Source organism: Stenella coeruleoalba (assembly GCF_951394435.1).
Source record: "Stenella coeruleoalba genome assembly, chromosome: 1".
Lineage (NCBI taxonomy): Eukaryota > Metazoa > Chordata > Mammalia > Artiodactyla > Delphinidae > Stenella > Stenella coeruleoalba.
Window position 1 is genome coordinate 47,815,489 of NC_137169.1, and position 25,080 is coordinate 47,840,568.

The 25,080-nt window shown below is 45.3% G+C and overlaps 1 protein-coding gene across 8 annotated transcripts in view; it reads right to left on the bottom strand.

Moving 5' to 3' along the window:
- The window catches only part of DAB1 (DAB adaptor protein 1), a 432,111-nt gene that overhangs the window by 46,435 nt on the left and 360,596 nt on the right, over positions 1 to 25,080 (bottom strand). For 6 of the 8 annotated variants that reach the window (XM_079904017.1, XM_079904022.1, XM_079904020.1 and 3 more), the window contains 2 exons: positions 3,759 to 3,809; positions 3,620 to 3,667 (listed from right to left, as the gene is read on the bottom strand). The exons of the other annotated variants lie outside the window; for them this stretch is intronic. In XM_079904017.1, coding sequence (XP_079760143.1) covers positions 3,620 to 3,667; positions 3,759 to 3,809 — 99 coding nt within the window. The remainder of the gene's footprint in view (positions 1 to 3,619; positions 3,668 to 3,758; positions 3,810 to 25,080) is intronic. 8 annotated transcript variants of the gene reach the window in all.

Here is a 25,080-nt window from a genome sequence, read left to right on the forward strand (position 1 = left end):
TATTAATCATTCCGAGGAGCTCCATCACTGTAGACACTGTATCAACTATATTCCCATCTGTCATACGACAGTGTCTGAGCAAGGCCAGCCAGAGCAGTGGGAGAAGCGCTTTAAGACACACTTAGAAATTAATCTGCATACACTTCCAGCTTCAGAGTCTGCAGGGAGTCTGTGGTCGGCAATCTAACGGCCTGACTTAAAGTACATAATCACGTGTTTTGTGCAAATCTGCCCACTGCAAAAAAAATATTTTCTGCTCGTCTTTGGATTTTAAGTGATAGTTTCTAATTGGGGGAACCGAAAAACACCACCCAACTGAAAGGACAGGGAGAGTCTGCCTGTCTGCCAGGTAGGACCCCTGACTTCGAAATCTGTTCTAACCAGGCAAGGCAGGAGCTCCACGATTCACACAAAGAAAGGACCATTCTCTGTTACTGACAAATGTGTGAGCTCTGGGCCCAGGAAAAGTCCCATCCCCAGGGAGGTATCTGAGCTCTCCCACTGCCAACCTCTGCAACTCCTCATGGCCACTGTTCACTCATCTGGACACTGGAGATAATGTCCAGATAATACCTCCTTTGCAGATTTACTGACAATATTACTAGCAGGATTTTGAAGTTGGGGCAAGCCTGGTGAAAAAGGCACAAAAGATTCTTTTCGCTGAAAGTCAAGCAGCTTAGCCTGGTTAACTCACTTTCAGCTCTTCCCCTTAAGCTTTCAGATTGAATGAATGGTGCGTGGCACACAATAGGGCCCTATACATATTCGCTTCCCTCCCAGCTACATAATATGTTTTCTTTTCATACACGTTGGACTGTGAGGTGTTAGGCACTGTGCTGGGTGCTCGGAACGTAATAATGAGAAATGACAAGTCCCAGCCTGCAGGGAGCTTACAGTCTGGTGGGGACGATCCATAGATATAGATTGTAAAACTTGCTTGTTTTCGGGAAGGCTTCTTCAGCACGTGAACAATAGTTTATATTATTTGGTGAAATGACGCCAATCCTTAGGCTCTCTCCCAAACGCACAAAAGGTGAAATTCTATTTAATCCATTCAAGGGAAGCTTCTGGGCTTCCCGGTCCTTGGAACTCAATGCTTTGCAAATGGCCCACGACTATTTTCAGTGGTAGGAAAATATGAAAATGAAGTTAATAATTAAGTCGCACAATTTACATTTCAAATGTGTTGACCTCGTGGCACACTTTCACTAACGTCATAAATATAATTTATTGGCTAATTTTCTCCTTAAGCACAACTTTTAAAATAACCTTCATTCTTGAGTTACAGACTTTCCTCCTGCCAGAGGACTTCCACTCGAGGATTAAACGAGAAAAAAACATGCAGAGGCATTAAACATAGATTGGTATTTCATTCCATTGGATTTGCTGCTTAAACAGAAGCTTGAGTTAATTAAATTTTATAGAAAAAGGGGATTCTTAGGCCATAAAATTAAAAATAATTCTAATAACCATATGTGCTTGAGAATCTGGACTAATGTCTATTTTCACAGGCCCTCTCCCCATGTTAACCCTAGTCATTTTATTTGTAACTTAATAAGCCATGTTCCATCTGATAATATTGTTGTAATTAATCACTTTAACGGCCTCATGAGAATAAAACTAACCATTCACATTTGTAAAACACTTTATAGTTTACAACACGTTTTCTGATAGAGTATGATCATGCTGGACGCTCCCTGGGCCCCGTGAAGTCGGCAGCCCAGGAATCTCTCTCGCTCTCTCTAGTTTGCAGATAAGCTATAACAGAAGCCTGGAGGTTAAGTGACTTGCCTCTGATTGGTCAGCTAAAAGAAGCTGGGCTTGACCCACAGACCAGCCAGCATCTTGTTTATCCATTGGTCCCTTTACCAAGCCCTAGTTAGCCTTCCTTCAAGGTAGTCCAGCCCCACAATATTCCCTAACCAGAAGCCAGGGTTCCCACGGGTCCTGCCATGACACACATCCATCTGAAGAAGTCACCTCCAAGGTCAGCTCCAGATTCCTCCTCGCCTTCCCATTCCTGGCCCTTCGGATGTCTTCAGGTAGAGACATGGCTGTTAATGGCAGATTCTGCCCCTTCTTTAGGCCCTGGGCGTCCTCCAGGGTGAGCAGAGTGACCCTGGAAGCTGCCACGGCCGGTGAAAGGGTGGAGGAGGAGCTTGGCTGTTGAGGGGGGAGCCCCTCGGTGTCTCCATCAGGCATGTCCCCTTCCCCCACAAGCCATCCTTTGATACGAACAAATGATGGTTTTCCAATAACATCTGGAGTGCTGTACAACCTCTTTGAGGGTTAGACCCCTGGTCCTTCTTCCAGCTAGCCCATTGCAACTAGACTCCTAGGTCCCTCCTGTACAGAAGTTCTGAAAGTGCCTTTGATGAAGGCAGAGGTGTCCTTGACGGACCCCCAAGACATATTCACACAGACCCACTCCTGTTCTGACATCAGGTACTCCTTCGTTCAGGACAAGTGTGTAGTCCCTACTGTACATCAGCGACTGTGCCAAGAGCAGGGGATACAGGGATGAGTAAGGCATGTTCCTGTTCTGAGTCTCATGAGCTGCCTGTTCTACGGGAAGACAGACCTATAGACAGAGAAGCACCCGGGGCTCACGAAAGGAGGGGCTGCCTCAGGGCCTTTGCACACGCTCCTTCTCTGACCTAGATCACTCATTCCCTCCCCCATTGCCTTTCCCACCCATCCTCCAGGACACAGATTAGAGGACTTTATTTCTTCCTGGGAAGTGTTTCCTAACTCAGTTTGTACCCCAAATCCCATTGCCCCAAACAGCTTATGTGAGACTCTCAGAACAGCGGTTGTCAGCCTTGGGTGTACATAAGGGGAAAATATGGATGCCTGCTTCCCACCACTTGAGGTTCTGAATTAGTTGGTTTGAGGTACAGTCTAGTAACTGAAACTTTAAAATCTCTCAAGGTGATTCTAATTGGCAGCCCAGATTAAGAACCCCTGTCCTAGAGGCTTCCCAAATGCCCTGTACTCAGGGGTGACAACGTTCACCGGCCTATGTATAAACCAATCTGAATAAACACTGGCTGCAAACCAGTACACTTATTCCAGGCCAGACCGACCAAATAGCAGCCTTGCCTGGTTTTTATCTCCACAGGTGGACTGAGCACATCCTGTTTACATGTCTGAGTCCCCACTATACTACACTATACTATGCTCCCCTACCCCACCCTTCTCTACTGACCCCACCCTCTCCTCTCCTATGCTATGCAATGTCGCACTGTTATACTTAGAGCTCCCTGAGAATGGGGGTTGTGTCTTCCTCTCTATTGCATCTCTAGCATCTATCAGAACACCTAGGACACGTCAGGAGATTGAAAAATATTTGTTGAATGAAATGAAGGGGTGTCACGTCCTCTCCAACGCACACTCCTTCTCTTTCTCTCTCATGTGCGCAACCACGCACACACACGTACCCTTGCCCCGACTCTTCTCCTTCATCGCGGGGCCCACCAGGAGTCTCCTGTGAACATTAGGATAGGCAAGCACTGGAGCAGAGCAGAGCGCCTGCCATTCCTGCAGGAGGGTGAGGATGCATGGAATGGCTGAGAATGACCAGAGCAACCCTCATTTCACAAGAGCCTGGAGGCCTTACCTTTGTTGCCTCAAAAATCTCATCAAAGTCCATCGGCAGCTTTCTGTTCTGTAAGCACAAGGCATGACTTATGAGCATGAAATGAGCGATGGGATGATGACATGAAACAGTTAATCAGGTTGGGCCCTCTCACACTTACAGGGGTTGCCGCTGCAAACCGTTCTTCAAAATCTTCAAACGTACAGCTGTTCTGAAAGCGTAAGGGATGATGAATGAGGATGAAGTGAATGACATACAAATGACATGGGTTTATGAGTTTAATGATGACGGGATCTATGGTTTACACTCCCGTAGTCTCAGGAGGTGGGAGCTGTTGCCAACGTACTGTGAAAACTCTAGAATATGCTCCCAGCATATGATAAAACACGGGCCTGACGAGGAAATACAAGCAATGGGGAGTTTGTAGGTTTAAAGTCCATCTTCCTTAAATTACAGCCCTGACTCGGCCAGTCTCAACAGTGGAAGCAGATAAGAGCATGATGTTTACCCTTGAGATTTTTGCTTTAAAAAGAAAAAGTGTTATCATGTGTTTCAGCCAAACTTAGTTAACTTGGAGCAGTCTGTGAACAGCAGGTTTTATAAGTGCCTTTGTGCATGCGGCCTTTTCTGCTTGAAATGCTCTTCTTAGCCTTGCAAGCCCAAAGCTCACCCAATTCCTCAAACCCAGCTGAAAGGCCACCTCTTCCACGAAGCTTTCCTTGGTCCCCTAGGCTGAAAACCATCCTCCGAGAGCAACAGCGCATCGCTTGTGCCCACTACACGGTGAACTCCCTGAAGCAGGGACCACGATGCATTTGTTCTTGAATCCCTAGCAGATCACAGGGGATCGGGCTTGAAAATGTATGAACAAATGTGCGCTACTAAGAGTAGCTGGCAGTTGACCAAACCTAATTGTTTGATAATTTTTTTATTTTGTTGTTTATAACTGTTGAGAGCTTTGCTAAACCGCTCCATAATATTGCTGCCTAAGTATCCACTTTATGTGGCCAAGCGGCCTGCACGGGCCTTGAACTGACACTAGCCTCTCCAGTGAGGCAGGCCCTAGATAACAACCCACAGAGTCACAAATAAATGTCAGTTTCTGATATGACCTCCTAACAGCCCTTATGATCACACTCTCCCCAGCCTCCCAGGGCCTTCCTTTACGTACCCCTTAGATAAGATTCCTTTGACACTTCACAAAACCCTGCTCTTTTTTGTTTGAATTGACCAATCCGGCCTCAGGCTGGGAACCCTAATAAAGGCAAGCGCCCAGGTCCTGCCTTGCTCTCTGCCTGCATCCTGCCCTGACCTCCCCTCATGCCCCTTCCTCCAGGAACTGAGAGTAATAAACTTCTCTATTTCAATTCCCTGGTGGTCTTTTGTTGAACCCTGGCTCACCATCCGACAACACCCCAGGGCTTTACTTAACCAATGTTAATTTAACAAAGTCACAACATTAGCACATATTGGTATGTATAACATCTCTCTCTATATACACGTGTATTTTTTCTTTTTCCCTTTCTTCCTCCCTCCCTCCCTCTCTTTCTTTCTTTCTTGGCTGCGTCCAGTCTTAGTTGTGGCAGGCGGGATCTTCACTGCAGCACGGGCTTCTCTCTAGTTGTGGCGCATAGCTTTTCTCTTCTCTAGTTGTGGCGTGGGGTCCAGAGCGCGTGGGCTCTGTAGTTTGCGGCACTCGGGCTCGCTCTTTGCGGCGAGCGAGCTCAGTAGTTGTGGCGCGTGGGCTTAGTTGCAGCATGTGGGATCTTAGTTCCCTGACCAGGGATCGAACCCACATCCCCAGCAGTGGAAGGCAGATTCTTTACCACTGGACCGCCAGGGAAGTCCCTGTATACATATATTTTTAATGCCCACGTTTTGGTCTACGCTTCCAGGCTAATCACACTTTGGGTGACTTCCAAGCAGTGTAACATTAATATAAATCCGAAATGTTGACATTCAATTGGAGTTATTATGCTTGAACAGAAATGCATTATTTCCAAATTTTGAGGAGAGCTTCCTGTTGGCCATGGAGGAGTGGAGAAACCACCAGCCACGATCACTTTCACTCTGACTGTAGCAAACGTGACTGTACATCACTCAGCCCCAGTTACAGGGTCGCAGAGCAGAGCAGGAAAACCCACATGCCCGTACCTACCACGGCAGAGCCTTAGGGCCAGACACCAGCAAATTCCGTCATCAACCACCTGCTCCCACCAGGCCCTGGCTCGCCAGGAGCCAACAGTGGCCAAGAGAAGAGGAGGAAGGACCACATCAGATAACCACTTTAATAATAATAATAATAATTATTATTATTATTTGGCCAGAGACAGGGAGACAATATTAGTCTAAGTGATCCTGTAACCTGCGGTGTGGCCTGAAAGGTTAAGGTTATGCTGCTATATCCTTTATAAATCTCACACTTCTCAGGATTTATGGCACAGTCCCTACCAACTACCTCTGGGTCATAACTTTTAATAAAAACATTTTTTAGTGTCCAAAATCTCATTACATCTGTCCAATATAAAAAAGCAAATGGCTTCAGAGCATGATGGATGAATTAAATAAATTTGAAAAACAGCCGGTGGGAGAGTCTCATAAAAGCCCCACCACATAATGAAAATGTGTGAGGACAGCCAGCACTGGTGTGAGTCCGTCACTTTGCTGGTGACAGAAGAGGGGGCTTTTGGTGAGGGGTGGGGCTGGGCTGGGAGGAGGCGATTTCCATAAATTCAGATGGAGATTGGTCTGGACGTGAGAGCAAATGCATCTCTTCGGAGTTACACAAATACGGACTGAATCATGGCTGTGCCCCGTGCTGGCTGTGCGACCCTGGACAAGTCCGTGGGCCCCAGTTTTCTCATCTTCAAAGTGGGGATGATAATGATAACATCATCTCAGGTTTATGGAGAGGGTTAACTGAGATGTGTGTGCAATGTTTTGGTTGGTGTTTTGCACATAGAGGTGTTTACAAATCAGAGCTATTATTAGGATCTTCTCATCCTATTTCTTTTGGCTCTGTTTTGCAATGCACAGGAACACAGTTTTTAATATTAAGAAACTATTACTATATGATATTTGGAAAAAGATAGAAGAAGAAGAAAAAAACATCTTGCGGGAAGCCCCCCTTTAGAAATCACCTCCACTTGAGAGCACGGACCAGATCCTGTGAAAAAGGATGCCCAACACTTCCTGGCCTTAGTCCTGAACCCCTCAGTGCACTGTTGACCCCACCTTTTCCCTCTCCTCCCTTCTGTCTACAGTCTTACCTGAGCATCTTCCCATCTATACCCTTTGTACCTGGAGCTTGTGGTTACCTTCCTGTTTTGATCTTGGCTCAGTCATTTCTTGGAGTTCCTTCCTCCCACCTGGGGTTACCTTCAGTAACACTCTGGGCACTTCAGCCACCCAGTGGGAGACCCCTCCAGCCAGTGCACTTTCTCTCAACTGATTCTCATGGGCAGAACCTGGAACCCATTCCCTAGTCTCCCTGCATCCCCATCTCCTACTTTACCCACAAATATTACTAGAGTTTTTGTTCATTTACCTTCAAGTCTTTTCTTCCCGCTTCTTAGATACATTTCTTACAGTTACTATCATGGCATGCATGCAGCTTTGTATTCTGCTTTTAAAAATTCAGTACGAGGAATCAGACTCCCTGACTTCAGACTATACTACAAAGCTACAGTAATCAGGACAATATGGTACTGGCACAAAAACAGAAATATAGATCAATGGAACAGGATAGAAAGCCCAGAGATAAACCCACGCACCTATGGTCAACTAATCTATGACAAAGAAGGCAAGGATATACAGTGGAGAAAAGACAGTCTCTTCAATAAGTGGTGCTGGGAAAACTGGACAGCTACATGTAAAAGAATGAAATTAGAACACTCCCTAACACCATACACAAAAATAAACTCAAAATGGATTAAAGACCTAAATGTAAGACAGGACGCTATAAAACTCTTAGAGGAAAACATAGGAAGAACACTCTTTGACATAAATCACAGCAAGATCTTTTTTGACCCACCTCCTAGAGTAATGGAAATAAAACCAAAAAATAAACAAATGGGACCTAATGAAACTTAAAAGCTTTTGCACACCAAAGGAAACTATAAACAAGATGAAAAGACAACCCTCAGAATGGGAGAAAATATTTGCAAACGAATCAACAGACAAAGGATTAATCTCCAAAATATATAAATAGCTCATGCAGCTCAATATTAAAAAAACAAACAACCCAATCCAAAAATGGGCAGAAGACCTAAACAGACATTTCTCCAAAGAAGACATATATGGCCAAGAGGCACATGAAAAGCTGCTCAACATCACTAATTATTAGAGAAATGCAAATCAAAACTACAATGAGGTATCACCTCACACCAGTTAGAATGGGCATCATCTGAAAATCTACAAACAACAAATGCTGGAGAGGGTGTGAAGAAAAGGGAACCCTCTTGCACTTTTGGTGGGAATGTAAATTGATACAGCTGCTATGGAGAACGGTACGGAGGGTCCTTCAAAAACTAAAAATAGAATGACCATATGACCCAGCAATCCTACTACTAGGCATATACCCAGAGAAAACCATAATTCAAAAAGACACATGCACCCCAATGTTCATTGCAGCCCTATTTACAATAGCCAGGTCATGGAAGCAACCTAAATGCCCATCTACAGACAAATGGATAAAGAAGATGTGGTACATATATACGATGCAATATTAACCATAAAAAAGAATGAAATTGGGTCTTTTCGTTCTTTGGATGGATGGACCTAGAGACTGTCATACAGCGTGAAGTAAGTCAGAAATAGAAAAATATATATCGTACATTAACGCACATATGTGGAATCTAGAAAAATGGTACAGATGAACCGGTTTGCAAGGCAGAAATAGAGACATAGATGTAGAGAATACACATATGGACACCAAGGGGGTAAAGCGGGGTGGGGAGTAGTGGTGGTGGGATGAAGTGGGAGATTGGGATTGACATATATACACTAATATGTATAAAACAGATAACTAATAAGAACCTGCTGTATAAAAAAAAATAAACAAAACTCAATACGACAATCCAATTTACTCACAATTTGAACTTCCAGTGAGGATTTAAAGGAAGAGATTCTCTTGGGTTGTTTTAATACAGTTGTAGCCTGAATCGTCATTAAGACAGTGAAATAAAGCTTCCACAGGGAGTTTACTTTCCCATAATCTCTTAGGAGCACTGGGGACACTACTATTGTCCCATAACTGAATAAGGTAACTCTTAAGACCAGACTCATGTTACTCTTGCAGCAAACGTGAGTGGATGAGATGGGACTTGGTGTGAACACGTTAAAAAGGATGAAAACTTATTTCTGGCTGCCAACTAAGAAACCTGCAGTGGTTCTCACCCCTGGCTGCACAATGTAACCCTCTGGGGCAGCTTTTACAAAACTTCGCATGCCTGAGCCCCGCATCTAAGACTTGGATTCTACTGGTCTGGGGTGGGGTCCTGGCATCAGTAGGTCTAAAAGCTCCCCAGGTGATTCTAACAGGCAGCCAGAGTTGTGAATCACCGTGTTGGGGAATGAACTCTCTGTAGGAATAATTCGTGAAAGTCCTACTGGAAAAATGGAAGGCATCTTGATTGATTACATAATTGATTAATTAATTTCTTCAACAAACATTCACTGGGTGCTTTCCACTTGCTGTGTCCTGACTAGGCACTGGAGATAACAAAGATGAATAATACATGGTCCTTGCTCTCTTGAAGCTCAGAGCAGAGCCAGGATACATAATCATTCTAGCATGGGGGTGGGACAGGAGTGGGGCAGGGAGGGCACAAGGCATGAAGATCTCAACTCAGAACCCAAGCTGATGCTGCAGAAGAATGAATTCAATTATCCATTTAGAAAGCTCAAGAGGAATGGATTAACTTAAGTGATTTGTAACTGCACCAAGGTGGGTACTATTAACACACCTAGCGATTCCAGGCATTTGGACGCAGGTGCTGTGGCCTGGTGAGCGATTTAACAATGACGACATGTGCTAATGAAGACTAATGCCCTCTGGGGTATCTAGGAGTTTACGCTCTCTGTTAGCCAGGAGTAAATAGCCACTTTCCTAATTCTCCGGAGAGGAAAACAGGAAAAGCTCTGTTTGGCAACTGAAGAACAAAGCGGGGGTGGGGGGAGTTGAGATGCAGAGTAGAAAATGTGATGTTAATGAATGATTTCTCCCAAGAGCCGCACTGTCCGACAGAACTCTCTGTGATGATGGAAAGTTGTACACCTGCCCTTCCAACATAGTAGCCAGGGGTTACAAGTGGCTATTGAGCCTTCAAATATGGCTTGTGTGAATAATGAATCGCATTTTAAATTTTATTTCGTTTTAATTGATATCATTTTAAATAGCCACAGGTGACCAGCGGCTACTGTGCTGGAGAGCTAAGCTCTAGATAACAGATATTAAAACACAAAACAAAACAAAACACTTCAGCTGACTGGGTGCTTTCTAAACACTAGACATATTCCTTCCTTATACAGTCTCTTCTGTTCTTTTAAAGAATATCCTACCTTTGCATTGACCAGAAGGGTTGTATGGGACAACTGAATTCTTTGCTATGTCTAGACAGTACCGTGAAATCAAATTCAGTTTGCAAAAACAGGAGCCTTCTTCTGGATGTAAGTTTTGTCATTGCCTGGGCTAAGCCAGACCCAGATGTTGGTGGGTTTTTTATTTTTAAAGGAAGTTGAGATTCCTTTCATGGATTTCAAGTGGAAATCCATGGAACCTCATCATCATTCCAACAGAATGGAATCCCCTTTAAGGCCAAAATGTCCCAGCCTACTGGGATTTGGGGCTCAGTGGCGGGACTCAAGGTCTTGACCTAACAGAGGAATCTGTGCTGCTTTGTGGATTTGTCCCCGTAATGACTGAGAAGTTGCCCCTAACTACTCAAAGCTGGGCTGCATTTTAGCAGTTAATTGCCCTCCTTCTGCCAGCTACCATTTTAGAAGTGTCCTAAAGGTTGTCTGGAAGGCTAGAGGGTGGAGGGAAATGGTTAGACCTTATAATGAAAGTTACATCTTCCCTTGAAGCGCACACAAGTGTAATATACCTGCTAATCTCTGGGACAATGAAATATTTACATCCAGCTTCCTAAAAATGAAGTTGGTCCTTCAAACAGCCTCCATTTTCCCCATTTTTTTTTGTATTGTGGTAAGAACACGACATGAGATCTATCTTAACACATTTTACAGTGTACAACACAGTATTGTTAACCGTAGGCACAATCTCTAGGACTTAATCTTCTTGCATAACTAACTTTATACCAATTAAATAGCATCTCCCCACCTCCCTCTCGCCCAGCTGCTGGCAATCACCATTCTACTCTCTGCTTCTATGTGTCTGACTACTTTAGGGACCTCATATAAGCAGTATCCTGCAGTATTTGCCTTTCTGTGATTGGCTTATTTCCCACAGCATAATGTCCTCAAGGTTCAGCCAAGTTGTCACATAAGCAAGGACTGACTTCTTTTTCAGGGCTAAATAATATTCCACTGTATGTATATACCACATTTTCTTTATCCATTCAGCCGTCAATGGATATTTAGGTTGAAGTGGCCTTTGTTAACATGCAAGAAGAGAGTCAGGATGCACACTGGTGGTAAAAGGAATTTGCTAGTGCTTTATTCAGGGGCATGAGAAAGGTAGACTCCTTGCACGAAGGTGAGGGGGGCTACGTTGACTGGACTGTGCTAACGTGAATGAACAAGGGCAGCTGTGGCTGAGGACTCTGACTCTGGAGTCTTGACCTTCCCAACTTGAACCAGGTCAAGAAAACCAATGTGCTTGCATTTGAAAACAATGGTTGCTTTTAAAGTGAGAAATGTGATGTTTTTAGGAGAGTCAGCGTGGGGAAGTGGGCAGAGGGATATTAGAAACAGCAGCTTTCACAAGACATGGAAGCAAACTAGATGACCGTCGACAGAGGAATGTACATATATACAATGGAATATTACTCAGCCATAAAAAGAATGAAATAATGCCATTTGCAGCAACATGGATGGACCTAGAGATTATCATACTAAGTGAAGTAAGCAAGACAGAGCGAGACATATATGATAACAGTTCTATGTGGAATCTAAAAACAAGTAATACAAATGAACTTATTTACAAAACAGAAGCAGACTCACAGACTTTGAAAACAAACTTATGGTTACCAAAGGGGAAACGTGGGGAGGGGGATAAATTAGGGGCTTGGGATTAACATAACACACTATTATATATAAAACAGATAATCGACAAGGACCTACTGTATAGCACAGGGAACACAATATTCTGTAATAACCTATATGGGAAACGAATCTGAAAAAGAATGGATATATGTATACGCATAACTGAATCACTTTGCTGTACACCTGAAACTAACACAACATTGTAAATCAACTGTGCTCCAACAGCGGCTTTCAGTTCAAACTTCTACTTTCATTGGTGTTTCCTCGGGTGAATTCCTTCCTCACTCTGAGCCTCAGTTTTCTCCTCAAGAAATAGGAAGAATTATGCTTACAACATGGGCTCGCTGAGAAGAAGTGGTGAGAAGGTGGATGTACATGAAAAGAATTAGCACAGCAAGCGAGAGAGTAAAATCTCTCGAAGGACGTCAGCTCCCTTTCCAAAAGCACAGAAAGGGAAGGAAGGATGGGAGGGAGGGAGGAAGAAGGGACGAGGGAGAGATGGCTGGGAAAGAGACAGAGAGAGGAGCGAGAGAGGAAACGAAGAGACAGATAGGGAGGAAAGAAAGGAAGAAGAAAGGAAAGGAAAGCCATGGGATTATATGCTTGGTAAGTGGGGGTAGGCGGGTTCCAGGCCATGGCGAAAGTCTGGGAAACACTGGTCCAGGGAAGGAACAAAGTCACCTGGAAGAGAAGCTAAACGTGTGGCATGATTTTCATAGGCCAGACGTTGGTCACAGCAGGTTCCCGCTCCTGCACCTTTTCCCCAAGCTTGAACCCTGGCAAGGCTGGACCGTTGTGAAGTCCATCAGCCCCACTGTTCATTCCGTCTACCCCGCACCCTTCTCTTCTCCACTGACTTCCTTATACCTGTTTCAGAACTCAGTGGGCAACTCTGTGTTTTCACGCCTGGGTTTTCTAAAACACATCCCTTATTTTCTTGAAGATACACCTAAGGATGGGGTTGGAGGTGCAGTTTGTAGGCTGCTACTGATTATGCGATAAGATACTAAGATCTAAGTCAGCCTGATCTCAGCAACAGTGATAAAGGGAAGGAGATGCTGGTGGTGATGCCCAGGAAATGATGGTGTCCGTGTTGGGGGGGGGGCAGCGGTGGGGACACTGATGGCGGTGATAAGCCGTGAAAACCCACCACCCGGTCCCTTCACATCAATTAACTGAGCATCTTCGATAAGACACAGCCCTCGTCCTTACATGGCGTGAGGGAGACAGAGGAGAAAACAGGGAATTATCACATGATTGGTGTCATAAGTGAGATGATTCACATGAAGCCTGTAGCATATAGGGTGCAGTTCAAAGTGATGACATGATTCCCGCCTGTGGTTACTACTGCTAGTATCCGAGCCCATCCTGAGGGGTCAGACATTTTGAGACAGTGGCAAGAACGGTGCTGGGGATTTTGATGGTATCAATACTGTTGTCACGAGGCAGTGATTATAGAGAGATGATAATCTGGTGAGAGCCCACATGAGGCCAGTGATGGGGATGGAGAAGAAACTCTGAAAACACCAGTCTACCATGGAGCTTCTCTAGAAGCCCTGGGGGATGACTTCATGCTCTGATACGTGGAAGCTTCCAGGACTCTTGATCCCAGCTCCAACCCATGACCTCACCCCAGAGCTCTGACGTGTGACAAGGAGGAGTTTAGAAAGCGGGGGGACCTTCCTTGCTGTGGATCCTTTGTGGGGGAAGGTGCAGGTTGCAAGATAGCTTGGCTACGTTACTGGCTGTCAACAGAATAAACACACCTGCTCAGGTCTAAACATATAGCGACGAGAAACCAAAGGGGAATGATTTCCCGAAGCTTATAATTATTTGTTTTTCCTTCTCTCTTCCTTTACCCCATCTCTTTTTTTAAAAAAAAATCCATTATTCTAGTCCCACATTAGCAAAACTCAAGGATTTTTCAAAAACTCCTAACAAGATTTGGCGCCAGTTCAGTACTTTGAAAAGGGGTGAATTAGAATCACAGGAAAGTGAAATTGGCTCCTGTCAGCAGGATGACAGGCTCTCAGCACACTCCTGGGGGGGCGGGCAGGGGGGCTCTCAGACAGGCCGTCAGCTCTTTCTCCGCTGCTGCGTCGCTCTTGGAGAGGCTACTCCTGCGGTCCAGATGGCACCCAAACGGTAACAAGAAATATTGGATGGAGTTGAAATCAAGCGAGAGCAGCAGAGGCTCAGGCTGAAGGCAGAGCAAATCAGAGCAAATCACAAACGGAGAGATGTCACAGCAGAGGAAAAAATAGTCACGGAGGGCTCTGCCTGCTGCTCTGACAGCCGTTCCCTGTAAAATGCTTTTCCTTTTCTTCGCTGGAAGAATGCAGATTTTATATCTTAGGCATTCATTTCCTTACGCCTTCGTTCCTGGATTCAGCTCTCAAGGCGTTCATTTCATAATTAATAAACTCTCCTTGAACGCCTACGCTGGGCCAATATTGTGAGCACCGGGATGCTGTCCCTTCTCTGAGCTGTAACAGTCAAGTGAGGGAAATGGGAGGATGCCCATTCAGGTCAGAGCAAGAGGACAGTTATGACAGGGGTACCGCACTGAGGATTTTCACGGCGCATGGACCACTTTCACTGCTGCAACGCCATTCACAGGACTGAAGCCAACTCCACTGCAAATGACCAAAACAAGAATTCTGTTCTCATGCGACTGGAATTTGACTAGTTTATCCATCTCTTGAATTTTTCTTTATTGTAAAATTAGGGAACTATCCACCTCACAAGACTGAAGATTTCCCTGTATAAGATTTGAGGTAATAGCGTAATTAGTACAGTGCCTGACATATAGCAAAAAGACCTCCACTAGTGGGTCAACGATTCAGTGGAGTATCCTTTCAGAATACTATGATGATTTTATAGACCTATTTGATGGCATTTTTGAAAGTTTTATGAATTGCAGAATTGCAGAGGAGTAAAATTAGAAGAGGCTATAGAGATCTCTAACACAACTCAACCCTATATTTTTTTCAGATGAAGAAACTGAGGCTTTCAAGTTTTTCAAAATCATGATAATGTTAGTGGCCGAGCTGGGATGAAACCCCAAGTTCCCAACTCCTAGTCTAATTCCTTTATTTCCATCACAATTCCCCTCATGGGTGAACAGACTTAGAGAAGGCAAGAAGAAGTAAGAGCAGAGAAACCCAGCTCACAATTTACAACAAGGAAACTAAGGGCCCAAGGAAAGCTCAGCTTGCTTATATGTAAGACAGCAAGAGAACTGTCTCCTTCACAGAATTCCGAGGATCAAGAGAGGTGATGTTCACCAACAGTCCAGACTTGGAAGGCAGCCTATAAGTTTGAAGCCAGAGGAAAGCTGTGAGAGCATTATCTCTACTTGTCTCAGATTGATTATCCAACCTATAAATAGTTTGTAACTTTGTGTCATGATTTCACCTGCCCTCTTAACAGGTCTCTCAGTATATTCCTTACCCTCTCAGGCCTTGGTGCAAGCTACTCCTTGTGATGGGCTGCCCTTCCCATCCTTGTTCATCAGGAGACCCTGGAGACTTGGGTCTACTCACCTGTTCCAAGCCTTCCTCTAAGGCCCTCAGGATGGACTAGATGATCCTCCTCTGGGCATCACACATGTCCAGTTATAATGGTTGATTGCTTTCTCTCTTCTCTACTACAGACTATGACCTCGTGACACTAAGTTCCTTGTATGGGAAACTGTATCTTATTCATCTTTGTATTCCTAATGTCTAAATAGCCCAGGGGCTAACACACAAAAACAAAATACACTGAACTGACAGATTTAAAAAAACAGAAAGAGTAAATGGATGAACTTGCATATACAAGAGAATAGAAAACTGAACAGAAAGAAACTTGGTGATAGCATGATTTACAAGGCAGAGGGCATGGTAGTCCTTACGGTGTTTTCAAGTGCTCAGCATGTATGTGTGTGCACGTGTGTGTGTGCACACGTGTGCACGCACACACACACACACACACTCACAGAGACATGGTATTTGCTATCGTAAACTCCAAAAAGGATGTCGTATCCACTGTCATTTGACCTAATGAGACTTTGCAATCAGAGTAAATGGCTCTGGCTCTAATTTCAAAGAAATACTAGGGGGATGTTCCAGAAAAAGTTATAAGAACAGGAATATGCTATTCTTCTTGCTCTTCTAATATCTGGCTGGCATTTTCTTCTGAATTCAAGTCCTTCCCATTAGCGAGACCCATCGGTGGCTCGAGGGTGACAGTCAATCTCTGACATTCCTCACTACTCGAAGTCCAGCCAATACCTGGCCTTACCATCCTCCCCGGCAAATGATAAAATGATTGCATCCCATACTGTCCAGACTCAAACTTAACAGGTCCAAAGAATTTTTGATCTCCCCAAACCTGTTCTTCCCTTGTCTTCTGATTTCTGTAAAGGCTACCAACTCAGGCCTAGATGCTCAAATCTCCAAGTGTCAAAGTGATTCTCCATCCCTCTCTCTCCCACACCCTGAGAGCCAATCATTCTTTAAGAAACTCTGATTCTATCTCTAGGACGTGCCCCAGCTCCTCTGCCTGCCCCTCTCCTTCTCCTCGGCAGCATTCTCTTTTGCCTGGACTGCTGCTTCTAACACTTTCCCCCTTAAGTTCATCTCCCACACGGCAGCCAGAGTGATATTTTAAAATGATCAGATCAGGTCCACTGCCCTGATGAAAACCCTCCACCGTCTTCTGTTACACTTGGGATAAAATCCAAACTGCTTACCATTATCTATACTACTGTCCATGCTCAGCTGCTGCCTCTGAGTCTGAGCTCATCTGCCACCACTCTCCCCTTTCCCACCACACTCTGGCCAACACCAGTCTTCTCCGTGTTCCTGCTGGACCCCTAGAACACTCCTGCCTCAAGGCCTTTGCCCTCGTCTTTCCCTGTCCTGATTCTACTCTCCACCTGGTTGGTTTCTTCTCGTAATTCAGATCTTGGCTCAGGTGTCATGTCCCTAGAGACCTCCTCTATGTACCTACATACAGTCACAGCTCCCAGCTCTTGTCACATTTTCCTCTTCGGTTCTGTGCTCTGAGTGTCTGTTTACTTGCTTGTTGGCAGCCTTCTCCCGTGAACCGTGAGCTGTGCAAGGGACGGGACCTGGTCTGACTTGTATAGCCCCTGTGTCTGTGCGTGACATATGATGGACACTAGACCATATCTGTGGAAGGAGGAAGGAAAGAATGCTTGAACAGAAAAATGCATAAGTGACCAGAGGCTAGTTCTAGGAGGTACCTTCCAGTATTGCAGAAACTATAAAATTAAAACAAAAGGGGCACTTTGTGCGTACTACTATAGGGTCAAGGGAACACCACGTTTGTCACTTTGACACCTGTGCTCTGATCTCTGCCTTTTTTTCCTGTTTGTTCTCTGGTGCTGGACACCCCAACTCTGAAGACAATGGAGATAGGGCTACAGGATGGCATATTCAATGAGATCTCATACAGATCCCACAAGCAGAGACCCTCTTTACCTGCATCCTTGCTATGTCCTATGAAAGACCTTTTTAATTTAATCAGTATCTCTGCTTATGTCACAAGTGGTTGAGATTCTTATTTCTGGTTTTTCTAGGTCCATCAAGTCCCCCAATGTACAAGTTGCTCTTGATCCCTCTCTCTCCCACACCCTGACATCCAATCATTCGAAGAAATGCTGATTCTGTCTCTAGAACATACCCCAAACGGTCCATTCTGGTCTAAAGAGAAAGGAATGAGCTAAATAGTAATATTAAGACCTCATCCCTTCTTGGCCAAGCAGGGGTCAAGCAGGATGATAATCATAATAGTTGATGCTTAGACGGAAGTTCCTCTGTATGAACCAGCCACTATTCTAAGGTGCTTTCGTACAATAACTCATTTAATTACCATGACGAATGTAGGTGTTACTGCTATCCTCATTTTCAGAGGAGGGAACTGAGGCACAGAAGGGTCAATGAACTTGCCCAAGGTCACACAGCTAGTAAATGGCAGAGCTAAGATTTTCACCTAAGTGGGTGAGCTTTGAAGTACATACTCTTAAGAATTATGCTAGGGTGAGAAGAACAAAAGGTGTGAGACAATGTGTGTTTTACGATGAGGGTGAGACGTAAGGGTTCTGGAAGGAGCAGCCACAGTGGGTAGTTCAAGTCCGTGCCAGGTCCACGGCCATCCTCTCTGGAGGACCACGGCCCAATCACACTGCAAGTGTTATCCCTACAGTGATGACAGGGGTAAGGGGGCTAGGACTTCCGAGGTGACAGTGGAAACAACAGCCTAGACACAGACAAAGAGACAAGGCTACCAGATTACAAATACAGGAAGCGGGGAGAAAACCAGAGCACCATGTTGACGGCACGCAATGGTGGGAAGGAGTAATACTGGAGATAAGGCAGCTGCTAAGCTGCTGGAAAGAAACATGATGACACGCCGACAGGACTCTCTGATAGGTAGAAAAATGAGAGGTGGAGAGGCGGAAAAGTAGTGTAACAAGTGAGAGCGAATGTCACCTTAACATGGAGTCGTTCTTTATGCACAAGTGGAGAAGCAAGGGCCTCATCCTGCGTCATCAGACTTTCCTTCCGTCTCCCCTTAGCAACCCAACCTCAATCTTCTCATTCACAAAATGGAGAAAATAATAGTTGTCATGTTAACTAAACTAGATAAACGTAGTGGAGTGTTGGAATCCACTGGGGGAACTTTGTAAATCTCCCATTATATATAAACATATGCAAGCCTTACCAAAGCAGATCTACAGGGGTGGGGGCCGAGGAAGTTGTGTTTTTAAAAGTGTCACCAATGACTGTTAGGCAATATGGTTTTTGGGAATCACTGGACTAGACACAGCTTGCCAAGCAATGCACACACTCCCTGGCCCCCAGTAAGGGCTCTGCAAATACTTGTTTCTTGTAACGAGGTTTTTACGCTTTAGGTTGGGACTGTCACTGATCTGTGTATTTTTGTTCTCCATGATCGTTAATATATCACTTTCTCCTTTTTTACAACTGGAGTTCATTATTCTTCTGCGACCACTAATAACAGCAGTTAAGGGAGAAAGAAAGAGCCTCAACACGATGACTTGTCCAGAAATGCTGAATTACTGTACCAGCAGAGAATGAGTGTCAGCCTCAATGGATGTTTATGGGGAAACTGTAAATTACAGCTCTGCTCGTTAGAGTTGCTGTAGTTAAAGTTCTGTAAATGTTAATGATCTGTATTAGAGGAATAAGGATAGACTCACAGCGGCAGCAGTTAACAGATAGCCCTGAATCCCATTTTCTTAGCATGTCACAGAGCTCCAAGGAATTTGGTTTACGCCCACTGAAGGAGCAGGCGTGCACTGGGGCACCGGTATCTTGGGGACAGTACTGTCTTTGCTTTAGCACAGGTAGCGTGATTGGCAAAGAGTTGCAGGAACAAAATGGATAGAGAGCGCCTCTCTTCTGTTTGACCTCTCACTACGTTCCGGTCTTAGAGACAGCTGGACCCAGTGGGAAGAGCGTTCACTGTGCTTGGGTAGCACGGACCCACACCCTGGTCTGCCTCAGATCACTCCCATTCCTGCCTACCGTGCTCATGGAATTATTAATAGCACCCGTCCCCCATTCCATTTCAAAAGTGACCCAGTCTGGATGATAAACTAGGTCACCCTAGCTTCAGGGTCAGAGAGAGCTGGATTAGATTCTCAGTGATGCCTCTTCTGTCTGTGCTGATTTCACTTCTCTTATCTTCAACAGCCTTTATAGTAGAGAAGAGACCTACATCTTAGGGTTATTTGGAAATGTCTTGACGCAGGGCGTTAAGTGCCTTCCACAGGCCCTTGCTTGGTGGTGCTCAACATTTGGTAGTCACGGTTGTTTGTTATCTTCACCCCACAGCCCTGGCACTCCCCTGCAGGTGCAGCCCCCTCCCCTGTTAAACTTGATCTTGTTGGCATTACTGCTCGGGCAGGGAGAACTGAAGGCACTCCAGCCCCTTACTACCCCCAGGGAAACTAAAAGCACCCTAGAGGTTGAGCCAGGTCTCACTCATCGTCATATTTCTTGAAATACTTGGTACAGTCCTTCGTTCATAGAACAGCTCATAATAATGACTACGGCTAACACTTATTGGGTACTTACTATATGTCAGGGGCTGTTCTAAATGTTTTCCATGCGTTACCTTATTCAAGTCCTCAAAAGAACTCCATGAGGTAGGTACAACAGTCATTATCCTCATGTTATAAGCGAACACACCGAGACTCAGCGAAGTTTAAATAACCCACCCAAGGTTACGTAGCTGGTAATGGAGGGAGAAACTTTTCAAGCCTAAGTAGTCAGTCTTCAAGGCTCACACTTTTAAGTGTCATCCCATGATGCCTACCAAGTACTGAGTACCTACTCTGGGCAAACATGACCGCGATCACATCTGTTCTCGTATTTAATCCTCACAGGAACCCAGCGAAATAGCTCTCCCCACACTGTTAACTGGTCACTGAGAAGAATCCAAAAGATAAAGCACCTTGCCTAGAGTCACACAGTTCAGAAGTGTACAGTTCTGTGTTTCACAGATACTGAGACCCCCCCACCAGGTGGAAGAAGTTAACCGTATGCTGCCCACAGTGCTTAGACCACAGACCAGTTGAAACCAAAAGGTTGATGATGTTGACTCCCTATTACCTCACCACCAACCAATCAGAAGAACGTCCACCAGCTGATCACATACCCCACGATCTCCCTCCCTCAGCCTGTCTTTTAAAACCTTTCCCCGAAAGCCATCAGGGAGTTCAGGTCTTTTAAGCAGTAGCTGCCTGGATTCCTTGCTGGGCTCCGTGCAATAAACACTGCACGTTCCTGCACCACAAAAAAAAAAAAGAAGTGTAAAGCTCCGAATCACTTCACATTTTGTGCTCTTTCTGCTGTTACTGCTTCCCAAAGACCAGACTCCCGAACTGCATTCAGAATTTGATCATCGAATAACAAAGCCTTGTTGGGAAAGCCATGTGAATAAGCTCCTGTCTGCCGCGCAACTTCTCCCACCCACGGAACTAACTGTGGGTTCCTTTGACAGTGGTTCTCACACAACCCTCTTTGCATCTCTTCCCTTCTAGAACCTTCTGTCCTTCAGAGAGAGGAGGGGAGGGGGCTTCCAGGCGGATGGGCCTTGGGGTTCCAACCTGGTTCCAACCACATCTCCTCTTTCATCTGTTTGTCTAGACGGCTACCGGGCACACTTCATTCGAATAAAGATTTCTGGGTTTTATCAAAAGCTTGAAGACCATCCCTCCAGGAAACCAGTGGTAGGTATTTTAGCAGAGGAGTGGAATGATCACTGTTTTATCCAGATGTGATTTTTGCCAACACACAACTGAGCACGCAGAGCACCAGACGACTGCTGACACTTACCCCTCCATATCTGCATCTATGGGAAACAAGTTTCGGGAATGACTAACAGTGAGCTGTCTACAACTCTGTCTGATTCCATTCATGAGAGCCCTGATTTGCCACCCTGGGAGAGAAAGCCAGATATCATTCAAGGCGATAATGTGACCCGGCCCCAACGTGAGCCAGGGGCTGAGAACAGAGAAGAAGATGAGAGGGATTACTACTGTCTTTGGCAAGAACCTGAAGACAGCGAATGGAAGGGCTGAGGTACAAACACTCTTAGAAGTCAGAGTGATAAAACAGCATGTTTGTAAATGACAGAGCTCTGGGAGAGGAGACAGGGAGTTTGGTTCAGATCACCTGGTTACCTGACCGCCCAGTTTGCCACCTTGGACGTAGCTTGTGTTTGTCTAACCCTCCACATCCACGAGACCTTCCAGATTTACCCTTGACATCCACTCAAATGTACACGCCTCCCCTACCTCCCCCCTTTCTCTTGTCTGCAGGGTCTCCCCCTCAGTCCAGACCCACCCACAGTGGTCCTCAGTTGCCTACCCCACAATGCTTTGCCCTCAGAACCATTCTTGCCGTTCCCTGCTCTGTGCTGAATGACAGTGGCTGATCCCTGTAAACTACATTGCCCAGGCTCCCTTGCCAATCCATCTCCACTTAAAGTTGACCAACAGGAGGCAGGGATCAGAAATTGGCTGGTGGGAGGAAGGGAGAAACAGTGAATTTCTTCCCTGCTCTCTTTGGGCAGTATTGTTGCAATGGCTGAGTCTCTCCATGGTTTCCACCAGACAGCCCCTTTCACTATGGTCTCGGCTCCCACCAGGCAGCTCCCTCTGTGGTCTCAGTGCTTGATGGCAGCCCCAGCTTCTGGGCTCTGCCGACACCATTGCCTTCCTCTGTCCTTTTAGTGCTAGGGTTCACTCTAGTAGTAACTTCCAACTGGGACTCATCTGGGTTGGCCCACTGTTTCCCATTTGGCTTTTCAGCTTTTCTAACACCTTGGTAACTAGTTCCGCATGTTCTTTCCCTTTATTAAATTGCCTGGTGTGGGTTCTGTTTTCCTGACAGAGACACATAGGTAACTCCACTAGCTACATAACGGTCTCCTCCCCACCTGCCCAGCCACCTGCCGCAGGCCACCAGAGTGATGTCAAAAAATACAACTCCAACAGTGTCACTCCACCATCTGAAAGCAACAGTGATCTCCCAACAAGTCCCAGCTTCTCAGCACCCCATTTCAGGCCCTCTGCTCCCTGGGGCCGGCTTCCCTTGGTATCCTTGTCTCCTTTCCCATGAAGGCATCCTGTGGTCCTGCCATCCCAGACTGCTCATCAGTCCCTGGGATATGTGAGGCTTTTCCACATTTCAGTGCTTTTAAACATTCGGTTCCCTCTTCCTGAATACTGTTCCACCCATTCTCCAGTGCCAAACTCCCATCATCTTTTAAGATGACACCTAAACTCTATCCCTTGGGTGAAGACCTCACTAAACTCACTCAGGCAAAGTTTACTGCCCCATCCACTCTGCTCCCATAGCATCTTGGACACAGCCTTTCACAACCTTGATTATATTGATTGTAATTGTTTTTTATATGTCTATCTTCTTCTTGAGACCATTAAGATTCTTAAGCAGCTGGTCTTGTTCATCTTTATATCTCTAGGGAATAGCACACTGTCTGGCAGGTAGGAGGCTCTTAGTAAATATTTGCTAAATGGATGAGTGAATGAATAAATAAGTGAATAGAAGTTGTAAGGAACTCCAAAAAATAAATAAATAAAAAAGGGCTTTGTAGCAATCAGATGGCTGGGATTACAAAAGTAATGAAGGTCTGTCACTGCAGGTATGTGAATTGAAACCCAAGAGTCAGAGATGTTCATCTGCACTTATCACAAACCTTGGGGGATTCTTGCTTTGGTGGGAAGGCTAAACTAGATAGCATCTCTTAATGTTCCTATTAACCCTAAGATTCTAGAAATTTAGGATTCTATCCCAGGAAAATTTTTAAGTACAGCTAAAAGAAAGTCCACCCAAGAAACATCAGAAGAGGCAAGCTTCTCTTTCATTTGTGGGAATACACAGATTCAGATTCCTTTCCCTCACTTCGGGATGATATCCTCCCTTGTGACACCTATGTTAACTGTGTTGTGATCATTATAATTTCCCTACAAGGTGGCACTTAAGGAGGAAGTGAAATTGACAAATGTTCAGACTAGATTTAAGCCAATTACGCAACATCTTGATCCAGATTTCAAACGAAAGGAAAAACTAACCGCTAAATGGTGAATGAAATTTTATTTGCCATGAACGATGGGGGACGGGGGTGTAGGGAAGAGCTGTCCAGAGAATTGTTGAAATTCTTCACATGAATGGGTTGCCTCTTCCTACATTTGCAGCAGAGAAATAGAAATAAATCTAGGGCAAGGAAAACCAAGCAGATGCTGATTGTAGGGGGACAGGGGTCTTGTAGAAAAACACCAAGGAGTTTGGGGGGTTGGGGGAAGGGGTAGCAAAACGGACAGCTTTCTGAGCTTCGGAGGTGGGTGGCTTTCATTGAGATGTGCTCCTTAACGTTCAAAAATATCTTTTCAACATCGGGATGAAGAAAGTGCGCCAGGCAGAGCGAGGGTTCAGGAATGGCTTAGACACGGCCACGCCCTCATAGAATTCAGTCTAGAGGTTGAGGGAGGTGTTCACAGCCAGGCAGGGAGTGTTGGGCCTCCGGAGCTCTAAGTGCTCAAAACCAATGAGTAATGGGAGATGGGAACTGAAGCCTGAGTGCTAATTCTGAGCAGGTGAGGGTAAGGTGATTCTGACCAGGAGATGGAGGACTTTGCATTTTCTTTAATTCTAAAGGCAGTATATTTTAGTGGAAATTGTGTGGGTGCCTGAGGCAAACCAATGTAGGGTTCAAATTCTGACTCTGATCGTGGGTAAGTTACGCGACCTCTCGAAGCCTCCGACTCCTTATGAGCAAATGACAGCTACCTCCTCGCAGGGTTGTGATTACTGAAGGAGAGAAGCTGAGACCAGAGCCTAGGCTGTCCGTGGCACAGAGCAGATGCTCAGTGGGGTCTGCCTGCTTTTTCCCACAGCTACGTTAGCTTTAGATACGGGACATATGGCTACTGTCCTGGCGTCATAAAACAAAGGAAGAAACTGAATGGAAGCCTGGACTTCATATCCGATCATCCGGATGTTTATCAGTTTCTCCCAGCCTGGCTCCTTTTCAGGATACAGACAGATCTAGAGCCCTGATTTCAAGCTCTCTAGAAGGACACTAAGGAAGAACAATTTTTTAAGCACCTACTCTGTGCCCAACGCTTGCTCAGTGATATGACTTGATTATAATACTTAGTAAACTTCTTCCCATCCAGGGCACTAACTTCACAGGGCCAGCCCATAACTTATTGCTGGGCACTTCAGGGTGTGCTCCTTTAAAGCCAGGTGATAATAATGAAGATACGAATGGGGCCTGCGGGGTACACGGCTTCGCAGCTGAGCTACTGGCAGCAAGACGATGAGTTAAGTACATAAGCCAGAGGAGATGAATGATTCTGAGGTCCACCACTGTAGTCACCTTTACAATACAAGGATTCCCTTATAGAACCATTTATCTGCTGCTTGAACACTCCTAGGGGCATAGAGCTCGCTACTCTGAGAGGCTGTCCCTTCTGAAAATCGCTCAGATGGCCTGAAATTTCTTTCTCATCTTGAGCCCAGTTTTGCCCTCTCTTGTCACTAAACTTGAGCCTTTCTCTTAATCATAGGACAGCACGTAAAATAAACAGAAGCAGCTAGTACATACCATCCCTCAATCTTTACTTCCACAGCGTCTCATGAAAGCAACCCCTCACTATCACAGGAAATGCTTTCACATTGCCGCGTGAGTCT